Source organism: Pholcus phalangioides, unplaced genomic scaffold, assembly GCF_987345545.1.
Source record: "Pholcus phalangioides strain wild (caught in Gottingen) unplaced genomic scaffold, Ppha-v1.0 ptg000015l_1, whole genome shotgun sequence".
Lineage (NCBI taxonomy): Eukaryota > Metazoa > Arthropoda > Arachnida > Araneae > Pholcidae > Pholcus > Pholcus phalangioides.
The window spans coordinates 76372333-76387892 of NW_028301608.1; the positions used below are offsets into that span (position 1 = coordinate 76372333).

General features: G+C 39.9%; 1 protein-coding gene across 3 annotated transcripts in view; it reads right to left on the reverse strand.

The window, feature by feature from the left end:
* Positions 1-15560, reverse strand: part of GABA-B-R2 (gamma-aminobutyric acid type B receptor subunit 2) — a 159095-nt gene that overhangs the window by 37860 nt on the left and 105675 nt on the right. For all 3 annotated transcript variants that reach the window (XM_089244337.1, XM_089244338.1, XM_089244335.1), the window contains exons 11-14: positions 14427-14559; positions 8280-8387; positions 3856-3978; positions 1354-1464 (exon numbers count right to left, since the gene is read on the reverse strand). In XM_089244337.1, the coding sequence (XP_089100463.1) occupies positions 1354-1464; positions 3856-3978; positions 8280-8387; positions 14427-14559 (475 nt within the window). The remainder of the gene's footprint in view (positions 1-1353; positions 1465-3855; positions 3979-8279; positions 8388-14426; positions 14560-15560) is intronic.

A 15560-nucleotide genomic window follows, 5' to 3' on the forward strand; every position in this document is an offset into this window, starting at 1 on the left:
GGCTCAACAAATGTGATTCATTTATCGATGCCATTGTTAGAGTTGCCCCAGACCAATTCGAATGCAATCGTAACATGTTCTATGCAATGGACCTTCAGTGCTCACAAGCGCATGTAGTGCTAAATTTTGTCCGAAAAAAGTAAGTTTCCTTCACATGTTGAATGGTGAAATTCCGAATTCAACACGGCTCACCGATTACGAAATTCTCATTGATAAGCAGGACCACCAGTTTGGGTTAGTTCTGGACAATTACTACTACACCACGCATGCACCTCGTCCATATTTCCTGCATGGAATTTCTAACGAATGAGTGCATGTCGGGGGGGGGGGGTGCGTGTATGTGTTCTTAACGTAACGTGAAGCTTGTTGTTTAGGAATGTTTGCTATGTGTTCAAATAGTGCTGCCATCTGTCTTCCGGATTCGGAAGCAGACAACTTGGCTGGTTTATATTTTGCTTGTGTCATGCGAGAATTTTCAAGAGTTGTAGGCGTGTGTGTGTGTGTGTGTGTGTGTATGCCGTCTGCGAAGAGACTTTTCATAAATAGGAAATCGGCTTACATTCTCGCCTTGAAGTTGAAAACCACAAAAACCCAACTTCAGCCGCCTACCGACCATGCGACGGGTGGAATTCGACCAGGTCCCCGCGAGGCGAGCCTGTCACTATGACCACACGATCGCAAAACGGCGATCAAGGACAACTCCAAGGTTGTATCAAACGGAGTATTTTTTTTTATATCAGGGTTCTGTGTGTGATTGACTCGATAGCTTTTTATTCCGGTATAAATCCACCCCCAAACCCCTCCCCAATCGATACCATTACAAAGAAATATAATATGCACGGAAAGACAAATCGAGAGTCTATCCACACCTGGGATGGTGACAACTGTATTTTAAAGGACAGCGTATCCCTTTCCTGTTTTATTTTTTTAGTTTAAAAATTTGTGTTAATCTGAATTTTGGGTTGATGTACGGCAATCAAAATGGAGACGTATGGTAGCCATAGTTAATGGTACTTCTTCCGCCCTTTAACTGTTCAGTCATCTATGAGCCACCGATGAAATATCGTAAAAAAATAACATAAATAGTTAAAATTTCAATAAAGCAAATGATGCGACTTCTTAAAAAAGTTATTTACCGCGATTCTCGCGGATAGGCAATGATTCCTCAATACATATGCTTTAAACCGATTTTTTTTAACTATAGAAATAATGAGATTGAAAAACAATTGGGCAATTTTTTACCCTATTTGCGGGGGTTAAGGAGTAACTTGTGAAACAATGGTGTGACACATTCCAGCATATTACTAATTTTTTCGCGAGAAAAATGTATTAAAAAAAAATGTACACATTTACCATAAGGAGGCCTTTGTATCCGTAAATGGAACCCAAAAATATTGTCATGTTGTTACTTTGACAGAATTCCAGCTCCGGAATTATTTCTATATCTTCGTTTCCGGAAGAATGCTTCAATGTAAAAATTAGGCATTAATTAATAACTTCTGATCTTTGATATACACGCTTACACACACACATACACATACTCAGCCTCCACAGTCTCTGCGTCAGCTTTGGGGAAAACCTGAACAGCATTTAAAGGAAAGTCCACCTATAACTAAATCATATCACAGAAACTTCAAAATGAGTTCTATAGATATTGTAAACATTTGGTAGTAACTTCATTTTTATTCATACCTGTCTGTCGAGTGAAATTTATTCCACAGTTAAAAATGAAAAATGAACCGGCCGTTTCGTTTCAAAAAACAAGCCAGCCTTGAAGTTGGAAAACAGCAGAAAACCAACTTCATCCGACTAACACACGCACACACAGTACCGCCAACATAATGTTTTTTAATTGCAGATTCATTGAACGTAAAGTGTGTGCAAATTTTGATATCGATCCAACTATTGGTTGCACCTACAGGCAGTATGTTGTAAATGGATCATTTCATGTTCACGTTGTCCAAAAACAGCTTTAAAGGACTGGAGAATTAACTGGAGTTGCCAGACGATCGCGGACGCGAAAAATCGTGAAGCACTTCGCGGACGAAAGGTTTTTTTTTTTCTATTATGAAATTAATTCCTGCGCGAAAAAGCGCAATAGCGCGTCTGCCGTTTGTGTGCGTTGAGAATAATCGCGCTCATCTGGCATCGGCATAAATCTGTAACTCGGAAAATTTATCACCATTTCTGTAAATGAGTCTTTGAATATACATATATCATACACGCTTATTTGAAAATATATATTATATACAGGTCGATTCATAAAAGATGGGAAAAACTTTAAGAGGTGATAGTACACACCGACACAAACAACTGTTATCAAAGAATGCTTGGTCTAGCATGAAACGCAAACGCACTAGCGCGTTTCGAAACGACCGCTCCGCAAACGTTATAACGGCATTCCTGTTGAAATTTATCGGGAGAAAAAGAATACCATGCGTACAAATGCAACCTGGGGAAATACGTCAAGTATTTTAATACTGAAATATGCATGTCTGCTTTTTTCAGTATTACTAAAGTGCGCCATTATCTCGTACGTTAGTACTGTTAGAACGGTTACACTCTGGAATAACTTCACGGGGCTGGCGTCCTCGCCTTTTATTCACTGTGACGCAGATTTGAATACGGTTTCTTCTTCTTCCCCAGGTTGCATTTGCACTCATGGTGTTCTTTTTCTCCCGATAAATTTCAACAGGAATGCCATTATAACGTTTGCGGGGCGGCCGTTTCGAAACGCGCTAGTGCGTTTGCGTTTCATGTTAGACCAAGCATTCTTTGATAACAGTTGTTTGTGTTGGTGTGTACTATCACCTCTTAAAGTTTTTCCCATCTTTTATGAATCGACCTGTATATACATACATACATACATATATATATATATACGTACGCACGCACGCACGCACACACACACACACACATATATACACAGGGTGCATAGGTAATAAGGCGTATAGTGTTTTACTGGCAAACCGTCCGTTGATCCTAGAAAATTTAAGAAAAAGTACCCAAATAACGTGTAGTACTCAGATATGCCATTCATGTTGCGAGGGGATGTATAGTTATTAAAATAAAAATGTTAACTTGTTACACGGGCACCCTGAGCTCAAGAGTTCAATTATAAAAGTGTTGCCCTATCTCTCCTGATGCCAACAAACAAAATTCCACTTTTCTAAGTGCAATATTCGCTGAGATATTTGAATTCGTAAACGAATAAAAGAGTTGGGGGGGGGGGGGGAACAGCGTTAGATATGGGCATAACTGTTTACCCATATTTAACGCCGTTTTTCCCCAACTGTCTTTCCTCCGTTTTACGAATTCAAATATCCCAGTGAATGTTGCACTTAGAAACGTGGAATTTTGTTTGTTGGCATCAGAAGAGATAGGGCAAGAATTTTGTAACTGAGCTCAGGATGTCCGTGTATCTAGTTAACATTTTTATTTTAATAACTATACAACCCCTCGCAACATGAATGGCATATCTGAGTAGTACACGTTATTTGGATTTTTCTAATTGGAAGTATGCCTCTAGGATCAACAACAGTTCACCAGTAAAATACCATACGCCTATTACCTATGCACCCTGTATATATTCTCTATCTGAATTCGAAACATGTTCCGTATCCGAACGAATCGATGAAGTAGTGAGTTTTTTCACTACGGTACTGTACAAGCGTAATATTCTGGTCTCGTTGATGAGGGGCATTCACAATTTTGCGCATTGTTCCGGATGCGAAAATGGTTTAACCGAATTTAACTATTTTTGGTTCTGGCAAGTTTATTAGAAGGTTTAGAAATTAACAAACGTGGAATAATTTCTTTTTCGTTTCTTTATGGTTATGAAGAACAGCATCTTACCAATGGAACGCCTGTGCTAGTTTCACGGTAGAATGGGTCGACTATTTGCCAGGTCGTAAGTATAATTACGTCTATCATGACCAAAACACCAACAACCATGAAAAGTTTGTAATCTTTGATAATCTGCGGAATGAAAAGTAATAAAACTGTTAACGAAACGAAAGAGCCATCAAATATCCATATGTGAAGAAGAAAAAACATTAAATCAATGACACGTTCAAATCAAATCGACTTTCAATCAACGTTTCATATATAATAAAAAATTAATAAATTTTTGGAAACACATACAGTAGAGTACAAGTGACTCGCAAGACGAGCAAAACTTTTGAAATTTTTTTAAACATATTTTGACTTGATAAACGAAATATTTGTTTTCATACGAGTGGTACGAAAATTAAAGACGCCTTAATGATTCTATACGGTGCCTGTCCCGTATCGAGAGGACTCGTCGCCCTCCATCTTAGAGTGGCAAAACCCCAGTTTTCTGTTCAAAATGACATCTAACCGTTAAAAACGATATAGCGAACAGCTATTGGGGCTGTAGCGATAATATTGACGTTACCTCCGCACTTATATGCTGGATGAGCCAGTCTGGGGTTTCCGGGTGCTCCGCGGAGCTCTTGGGGCTTCGTGTGTGCTTCTCAGGGGCTCCACGACAGCTCTCGTGTGCGAATTTCTAACTGGTGTTCCGTTGAACCCTAGTGTTCCGTGACATGTTTTTTAGGGTTCCGCAGGATCAAACGCCACGGAACCCTTAAATGTACGAAACCTCTGGAAAGCTTTCAAAGAAAACTTTCTTATGACTGATACTTGCAAAGCAGTTCTTTATTTTGAATTTTATCAAGATTGTATCGTTAAAAAGCAATCTAGACCCACTTTCTTGGACGACTAAACAACTTGACCACTAAAATAACGCTGATCCATTTGTCTGCGTAAGCTAAGTCATTTCGAACTCACTCCAGTGCCGTCTTAGGGAATGGAGAGAAAAGGGGCCTCACAAAAATGAGAACCAGTTGAAATTTCAGTAGGGTAGGGAAATTGGTAGGGTCTCAGAAAGATCCCTTGGTCCGGGGCCCATGATGCTTTTAAGACGGCCCTGACTCACTCTATGGGGTATAGTGCGTGTTTGAATGGGGTGCTTTGAAAGTACTAGTTGACAGAAAATTTCACATGAACCATTCAACGGTCTTTTTTTTTTTGTCTAATACGTACGCAGCCTCTGCAAGTGTTGGAATAGAGAACTTTGTGACTTTTAGATTCGTTTTCGTCCTCTTCATGGCAAAGATTTAATGCGACTTTATTCTTTACTTCTTCACCAATGTCCTCACCAATACGTCAACCTTGTTTGAACATGGTGAAAAATGTTTCTAAGCTACATAGTTATTCCAAAATAAACGAAAAATAATGCAAGAGAGACATGAATCCTCAAAACACACGAAACAAGTGACTCAGCGCTCCAGTGAAAACATTCCGTCAGTGGAGAAGTGGATTACCATGGTATACACATATACAAACTTTCGTATTTCTTGAGCGATATCATTTACAATTGCCATTGGTAGACACTTATGAAGTCCTAAAAAAAATAGGGTAAACATTTTGCGGTCCCATGTCGAGTCCGTCTCGACATAGGACAGCATCGGAAAACAACTGCACTGTATTGTTACAACGGCCCGTTACGATAACGGTAAGGCCCCTGTGAATTCGCCTTTTTCGCAGAACCCGTAAGATATACAAATACAGCGAAGGGACAAACATTCAGAGATCTTTTTCATCGCGGGGGGGGGGGGGGCGCTATAAAGTACAAACTGTACCAACGAAGTACCGGAAAAACTCCAGCTGCCTGCCGATAGAGAGTCTGTGCGCGCGTGTAGGACTTTAAGTGTTTTAATTAGGCTACATATATATGTGTAATATTCTGGAAGATATCCGTAATCCGCCAAATAAGGAGGAGGGTGATTGAAAGTTCGCCAAGAATTCGGAGAAAAAAGACATTTTGCAAATGACACATCTGAATCAAACTTCGAATTATCCAAAACACTAGGGAAAATTTTCGAATTCAACAGAATTGTTTATGAAACCCAAGGGGAATTACTAAAATTCGAATTAAGCGAAAATTCGAATTCACCAGGTTCCACTATAATTATGAAGTGGTAAAGCAATAATAAGAAGATTCTAAAATGTGTCCATCAGAAAAAGTTCAAAGAAGATTCTTACCTGTATCTTAGAATTCCTCATCACAAACGACCTCAATTGACTGCTTCGAGCTTTTAAGAACAAAATCAGTTCTTTCGTGATTTAAATTCAGGTTTTTTTAACCAATCCATAACGGCACGGACTTGCAGAATCGGAAACCAGCCTGCACTATGTTAGTACTCTGAAGATCGAGTTCGATAGTGAAATGGTTTCTATCACAGAACGGGACAGTTGTCAAGCTGGAAATCGTCGTTTGAAAGGTTAAGAAGAACTTCAGAAAGGTCCCATGTCGAGGAATGGTTTGAAAATGACAATGAAATCGGACGAGACTAGTGACTTGTGTGTGATACCAGGAAGCGGACAGAAACCGATTACGACTGAACCTGCCGCTACTGTGGTTCGTTTGAAAAGAGAACAGAGCCAGTTACCACTATCGTTCAGCAAATATTCAATCGTTATCATGTGAATTGTCGAATACTTGGTCGAGAGTTTGAAAAATCATGCAATATTTTCAAAATCGTATATGATCCACATGATGCAACCTCAAGAACGCCAAAAATGCACTGAAATAGTTTCCAATTTTTCTACGAGAATGACTATTTAAGTAGCGTGACTTTAAAATATTATATTATATGGATGAAGTGCACTTTTTTCCTCGAATAATCAGAGTTGTCACGCAGGGGTTGTCTCAATCAATATTCTGCATCAATAGGCATTCTGTTTACGTGATTGTATGGTGTTAATTTACTACTGATTTTACCCTGAGATTTTATATATATTTCACTTTCCAGATGTCTCTCCTCAACTTGCGGTCATTGAGTGCGCGGTGCTTTCTTTTTTCAAAAGAAAGTGATACCGGCTTCATAGTAACGGCAATGTTTGTAGATTACTGTTACATACAAGATTGAGCATCCACTCAAATTTGACGACAGTTTAGGTTACCGCATCGTGCAAACTTTTGAGATGATCGTGTATTATCTAGAGTTTTTCCCAACCTCTTCGTTCACCGGACCTATGATTTTTCGTTGTGGAGAAATATTCAACTGATAAATAAAATATTATGCGCAATCGAGCACCTCATATAATGTGCCTAAATAGTTGTTCGAGAAAAGCTGCGACATGGAGAGACCGTCTACTTGTAGAGGTCAAATTTCGCGGTGCTGAAGAACGAACCTTCTGCTTAAAAGCGTCGCATACGAAGACTAATAGGCCAAACAAATACTGCAGCGGAAAGTTAAGAGGGCGATTAGGAAGGGGGAAAATGCATCTGGGTGCAGTAAAAGAAAAGAGAATAGAGAAAATAGCCGGTTCTCTGAAATATAAAAGGGTGCGATGAGATGATGATGCCTCTGCAGAAGAGGGAGAGAAAAAAAGGGCAGAAACGGACAATCAGCAAATAGCGAAAGTCCTTACCTCGCGGTAAAAATCAAACCGGATTGTTGATGTCGCGCTCCTCGTTGAGTGGCCTCTTTGTCTCGCTGTTCGAGGGATAAAGCAGCTGGTTAAAGAGACTCATCAGCTTCAGTAAGAGGTAGAACAAAACAATACAACTGTTTTTAAGACGCTCGCCTCTATCTCTTACCTCTCCGCTGCAATATGTGTTCGGCCTAAGTAAATCTTAAAATAGCCTCCATGTAATTTACGAAACTGAATCCCATGGGGGGTGCAACCGATGCCAGGTTTCATCTCGTCTCGCATTCGCTTTTTTTTTTTGATTCAATTAGTGTTTGTTCTCAGCAAAATTCTTTCTTAGGTAAACCTGGATTGCGTTGTACGACCCTCAGCGCACTCTACCGACCAGCAGTCGATTTCAATCTTGATTTAAATTAATATCATAACCAGATGCAGACTACATGGAGACACTTTTATTCCTGCTTTTATCCTTAACTTCGTCTGACGTTGTACGGTTGACTGGCTCAAAGATTTCCAGACGATTCGACTGTCGAATCGCAAAATAAAAAACGTAAATGAAAATAAGTAGAGAAAGTGGGTGGTGGTTGTGCTAAACTGACCGTTATTGTATAATGACATCCGATTTATATTTTTCGACTTGTCTTTTTTCTTTTCTTTTTGAGTTTTTCAGCTGGTTCAACCTCATTCTCATACGATTTGACAAGGTTATATTATGAGACTTCTGTTCTGTAGTTGACGCAAAACTTATAAGTTTGAACTAATGTGAAAGAAAAATGAAAGAGTACATAGTAGAAAGAAGTAAATGTCACGAAACTAACCTTTTTATTGAGCTTGATGTTCGTGAAAATGGCGTGAACTCGCCACGTTTTGCTGAACATCGATCCAAAGGCTAAAGTGAAACCAGACATCAAAACCCATGCCCTCGCCTGCAAAGAAAAAAAAATTCAAAAATGGATGTTTATTCGAAATATATCCAGGATAATGATTTTTGGGAAGAAAAATTCACATGCCTCTATGGAAAATCAAACCACCTTCCCCTCGCAATGCGGGTAAGTGCGCTACCAATACGCTTTAAAAGCAGTGGTGATTTCCTTCCTTCGAAAAACTGTGGCTATTTTAACTATAAAGTATTCAAGAAAGGTCAATTCCACTGCAATTTTGTTTCTTTCATCCACTTATTCTTTTGTTCGATGTTAAAATCTGTTGGATTTTTCACACCTCTTTACAGCTAAATATTAATTTACCCCTGTATATTAAAATTATGAATTTTGACATCCCCTCCCCAATTAACGGTCACCTCTCTTTTAAGCACGAATTATTTTGTCCCGCTGGTGACCGCAAAAGACAAGTTTACTGTATTAGAAAAATTTCAAATTGTTTTTCGAGTTCCGCGGAACAGTCTCATAACCACCAAGGATTACGCGAGGGTTTTACGTTGGAAACGTTTGCTATTGGTAGAGTAATGGTAGTGCACTTGCCCGCCCTGGACTGCAAGGGAACGGTGGTTCGATTCCCAATAGAGACAAGTGAATTTTTTTTCCAAAAATCATCATCTTTACATAACATCCAGTTTCTTGTATATCTAGTATTAACAAGTGAAGAGCGACAACTTAGTATTTAATAAAGGTTGTTTCATGACACACCGGAGTCGGTGGTACAAGTTTACGTCATGAGTGACGTCATGTGACGTCATTGTTCAAACAAATCCGAGTATGCCCGCTTTGCTACTGTATTAATTACGGTGGTTTGCACACACAATCGCTGTACCGCCCCATTTTACTGAATTCCCTCATAAGTTATCTTTCGATTACTTTCGTTCAACCAGTCATATAAGAAATTTTGCATTTGTGCCCTATTAAATTACGTGTAGTTTTTAGAAGCCTATTACCAATAGAACTTCAACATAAAAAAAATAGTAAGCAAATATATACAAAATGTTTGAAGTTATTTTTTATTGTTATTTTGAATGCTAATATCAAAATAAATCATTTTTTCGATACGTCAATAATGGATGTAAGGGGACAGTTGGCCCCCTCTCGATAGGAGGCTCTAAGGTAGAGAGCAATGTAGGCATGTGTAGTGCTTTCAATGACTTTTTCGCGTCGGTTTTTAATGGAGATAATGATATTCGATATACGGGTGTTGCATGGGGTAATAAAACCCTCAACGATATTCAAGTAGAAGACGTGGAGGTCCTAAATCTTCTAAGAAATGTAGGTGCAAGCAAAGCACCAGGACCAGATGATATCTATCCCAGGGTTCTCAGGGAAGGTGCTAATGAATTGTTGGGGCCAGTCGCACAGATATTCAGGAGTAGTGTTGCTGAGGGTATCGTCCCGAGAGATTGGAAACTGGCTAACGTTGTTCCGATATTTAAGAAGGGTAGTAGAGAAGTGGTGTCTAATTATCGTCCAGTGAGTTTGACGAGCTTCCTCTCGAAAATTTTGGAAATTATCATCAAAAGGCAGTTTGTGAAGTGGATAGACGAGAATAATGTATTGTCGGATAATCAGCATGGGTTCAGGAAGGGGAAGTCATGTGTAACTAACCTCCTTTGCTTCTATGATTACGTGACTAAGGCTTTGGGTAAGAGCAAAAATGTAGACGTTGTTTACCTTGATTTCCAGAAGGCATTCGATCGGGTCCAACATGGCAAACTCTTGAAGCGTTTACACGAGATTGGAATAGGGGGCAACTTGCTGAATTGGATAGAATCGTGGTTAAGAGATAGGTCGCAACGAGTTATGGTGAACGGGGAATTCTCTGGTTGGACAGACGTCACAAGTGGAGTTCCTCAGGGAAGTGTCCTTGGCCCCATACTTTTTTCACTTTTTATCGACAAACTCGATCAGGGTATCGATGGAATTACTAGCAAATTCGCAGATGATGTGAAGCTAATGGGGGTAATCGGGAATGAAAGCGATAGGGAGTTGCTCCAGACCAACTTAAACAAGATTGCAGCATGGGCAAATGAATGGGGCATGACGTTTAGCGTAGATAAGTGCATGGTCGCTCATTTTGGTTCGAACAACCCATGGTTATCTTACGAGTTGAATGGTGTCACTATCCCGGATGCAACTAGAGTCACCGATTTGGGAATTCTCATTGACGAGCGACTTAGGTTTTCTGAACATTGTTCAGCGGTTGTCAAAAAAGCGAATAGAATGCTTGGTCTCATTTTCAAAAAGGTCTCTTCGCGTTCTCCTAAAGTCATTCTTCCGCTTTTTCGAGGCTTAGTTCGTCCTGGACTGGAGTATGCTGTAAGGTTTTGGAGACCATACCTACAGAGGGACATAGACTTGATTGAAGGGGTGCAGAGAAGAGCTACGCGTGTCCTTATTGGCACACAGGGCTTGAGTTATGAAGAAAGACTTCATTTTTTGAATATGTTTACATTGGATGAACGCAGGTGTCGAGGAGATATGATCGAAGTGTTCAAAATTTTCAATGGGATGGATAGGATGGACCATGAACTTTTAGTAAACCGCCAATCAACTGCTTTTACAAGGGGACACCAGTATCGATTGGTGAGGGACAATGCAAGGTTATGGTGTCGCAGGGAATTTTTCTCTAATAGGGTTGTTAATAAATGGAATAGCTTACCCCCGGAGGTAGTAAATTGTAACACAATTGACACGTTTAAAAAGAAATACGATAAACATGTTGGGGTAAATCGAGAAGCTATCCATTCTTAGAATAAGACAACCATAAGTATTCTTTATGGGCATTGTATAATACACTGCTGGCCACCCAAATTGCAACACCAAGAAAGACAAAAGATATCGCAAAAATATTTATTTTGTAGATAACATGTTGACAAAGCATCAAATGATCAAATTTATAGACTTCTGTGAAGTGTGGTTCCTGCCAAAATCAGTAGCCAGAGTAGCCGCCATTGTTGGAGATCACCGCTGCCACACGCCTCGGCATTGATTCAAAGAGACTTTGGATGTGTTCTTGGGGTACAGCAGACCAAGCAGCTTCCACGCGTTGCCAAAGTTGATCTGGTGTGGCAGCTGGGGATGTAATCTGGGTCAATCGTTGAGCAACCATGGTCCACATGTTTTCTATCGGCGAAAGATCCGGAGAGCGAGCTGGCCAGGGAAGCAATTCAATCTGGCGATTGACGAAGAACCTTTGGACAATGTGTGCCACGTGTGGTCGCGCATTATCCTGTTGAAATATGGCTGTGGGCAAGCCCTGAAGGTAAGGAAGGACAACTGGCTCCAACACCTCGGAGATGTAGCGCTGGCTTTTTAAAGTACCGGCAATGCGTACTAGAGGAGTGCGAGAGTGATATCCAATACCGCCCCATACCATAATACCCGGTGCAGGACCAGTGTGGCGGTGCATAACGCAGCTGTTCAGCATCCTCTCTCCACGGTGTCTCCAGACTCGAATCCGACCATCGTGGTGTTGCAGACAGAAGCGTGACTCGTCAGTAAAGACAATTTCATTCCATTGTGCCGTCCACATCCTTCTTTCATCGCACCATTGGCGGCGGAGACGTCTGTGGTTCTGCGTCAAGGGTAGACGAAGCAATGACGTCTTGCGGACAGACCACTCTGCTGTAAACGGCGTCGAATGGTACGCGCAGACACTGGATGATGCGGTACAGACTGAATGTGCTGTGCTATGGTTCGTGATGTGGCTGAGCGATCCGTCACTGCCATACGCACAATACGCCTGTCATCACGTGAAGTGGTGCACTGAGGTGGATGCGATCGAACACGCCGGTCCGTCGTACCCTCCTGCATCCAACGATCACATATCCGCATTACAGTTGTTTGGTTTCGTCCAACACGACTACCGATTTCCCTGAAAGATAATCCACAATCTCGGTAGGCCACTATCCTTCCTCAGTCGAACTCGGATACTTGATCAAAAGATGATCGCTGTTTTCTACGAGGCATAATTGATCGTTTTTTTGAAAAAACCACAAGAAAAACACAATTGCCGTACTTCAAATCGTCCAAATCTCCAAGCCTTAAATAGCGCTTTGAAGTGGCGCCACAGGCGCGCTTGATGTGCGTCTGCGCTGAAATTCTAATCATTTGCCTATCTGACCTCCGCTAATGCATGTTGTAAATTTCATATTATTTGCATGCTTCCTTCAGGGTGTTGCATTTACGGTGGCCAGCAGTGTATTTTATTATGTGTATATATTGTTTATAATTTGTGTTAATTGCATTTTTAATGGGGTTGCTGTATTTTTGAAACATGACATCCATATTTTTATGGGCATCTTTTTATCAGCCACCTCGTTGGGCATTTTGCCTGTTGTGGCGTTGTATTTGTATATGATATACTCTTACCACCTATTTCTTGGATTTAATCTGTATTTCTTACCTTATAGATTATAACAAAATACAACATGCGCATACCCGTGAGACTATAAACGAGAGATCACTCGTTTGAAAAAATAAAATAAGCAACTAAAATATGTGTAAAAAGTCACATCAATTCAGCACGTTTCGTGTTCTAATGTGGTCTATTAAAAAAAATGATTGAGCAGTGACACCACGCAGTAGCTCCGAGACCACGCCCATTGAGCCAAGGCAGCAAGCGCGGCTTCAAAAGGGTGAATTAGCCCTGCTATATATGTACATACAATGATACCTCGCCTAACGAATTTTTCAGCCAATGAAGACTTTTTTCGTTGACTTGCACGCGCTCACGTGGCTAAGCAGCGTTGTGAGTTGAATTTTCGCACAATCTTCATAACAATTACTGTTTTTAGAGCCTGATTAATTTATGCCCACGTCAAAATGACTTTCCATAAATACCTCTATTTCACATCATGAATCTACGTCACACATAAGGCAAAGTGCACATTAGGGGATCGATATAAATGTATGATAAATGATATATATTACTTGCAACTCGACACTGATGAATAAAAAACATAAAAGCAGGTTTTTAACAAACCCGAATCGAGTTGCAGGTTGTGTAGCTTGCCGTATCGTACAGTGTGCATCCGGCCTAAGTGGTTTTGGTGTCTAGGGATAGATCTCATTAAGGTCAGCTCAACGATGATTCACTAATGGAGAAATATTTTCTGGTTTGCATATCAGACTCCCAAACATAGCGTAATAAAATGTAACTAAATTCTTCAAACGCTCATATCTCGAAATGGGCTGTACGTATATAAAACACAATAGCGTTCTTGGTTTTCAAGGGGCAGATCTTGTTGAGACGAATTCAACGGAATCTTACTCATGTTGATACGTCTTCTGGTTTGGTCATCAGCAACGCAGTACATTCCCATAACGAAATTATTTTAGGCTGTATCTCAGGAAGTGCGTACAAGATGAAGGTAGATCTCGTAGAGACTATAGTATCCTGTTCATATGAAGTCTTCAACAGTTTTAGTTAGTAAATCAAACTGGGGTTGAATCGCATTTTGTGACAAGGTTTGGAAGATTAATTCACAGTTTAACCCCGTTATCTATTAAGGATACTTTAGAGTGCCAGGTTAGATAATTTTTTTTGCCCGAGTGGTGCACCGGTAAAATGATCGTCTTTCTCTGTGAAGGTTATCGTCAAGGTCCACGGGTTTGAACCCGAGAAAGAATATCAGAAACAAGTTCTTTTCCTACTGAGCCTAGGGCGACCACCGATATAAATGACACCTTTATTTCCCACGAAACTCCACTGGTTGGACATTGCCATGTGGCGATATGTGACCAGAGTTGGTGTGCGGTAAAGTAGGTTAGAGAGATAATCTTTTATGTACTAATTATATGAAAAACATTATTTTTTTACCAAATAATTTGCATTGTCATTATTTGTTTTTATCATTATATTTATTATGATTTTCCTCTCATTTTTATAATCTGGTAGATTAAAATTGCGGCCGTGTCGATGACACCGCCTCCCAACCCCCCCCCCCTCCCCCATTTTTTTCCCTTTTACTTCATTAAAAGAAGAGAAAACGCGATGTCTTAAAAGAATACTGTACTTACGGCACAAATGTATGGGAAATTAGTTTCGCTGGTAAGACCACTATCTAGACCAAGAAGTATCACGCTGGTGTATGTGAGCATGCATCCGACAACTATAATATTATTCAAATACGGACTAGACATCTTGATATACCTGAAACAATAAGAACGATGATGATAATTAGAAAGTTCGGTAATACATAATTGGTACACATCACGAATTATTGCGATCACATATGCACATACATCAGTTAAATGATACTCTGACTTGACGTGGGACCACGCCATGTCAGAGTAGTGTGTAGCGGCCTTAAGACTACTCCCATCGCCGATTCGCAATGCAAGGGGAGAAAAAATTAGATTTTTTTTTTTTTGCGTAAACAGAAAATCACATTTCCGACAATTTGTGCAATTAAAGGGTTAAAAAGTACAGCAGCTAGTAAAACTGAAATATGCTACCATTAAGAAAAATAATTATTTTTCATAGAAAATCTATTTCAATTAATTCAAAGTATTTTAGACTTATTTACCTTTCGCAATAAATATATTCAGGTAATTTGTGTGCGCGTGTGTGTGGACGCTTGATATGCAAACAAGTAGTTCCTGTTTCCAAAGAATTCAATGTTTGTCGCTACTTCCCAACAGAATATGAAAATTGACTTTTTTGTTAGTGGGAGATGTCGATAAGGATCAATTAACAGCTTAACTGAAGAACTCGATCAATGTGGAAATCGCTCAACGCTTCCAACCTTTATCCGACGGTAATTATTTTTACGAAATGTTTCATGTATAACGCGTTTCTAACCGTTTCAGCAAAATTAGGAATTTACTGCTTCGAAATCAGCCAACACTGTAACAAACTTCAAAGGGTCTCCATTATCGGCAGTTCAAGGTTTTTCTTGAATCCGCGGAAGCACGAGACATTTCTTTCCCACTGAGGTGATGTGGCTCAGCTTCTGCTTGAGGTGCAAAGAGACCTAATTAATACAAATACAAAGGCCACAACAGGCGAATTACCCAACGAGGTGGCTGAAAAATTATGCCCATTAAAAAAAAAGGATGTCAAATATCACCAAAATATCCAATATAAAAGTATATATTACCAAAAAAAAAGTCAACAATATAATAATGCAAAGCCCATAAAAAAGATTATGG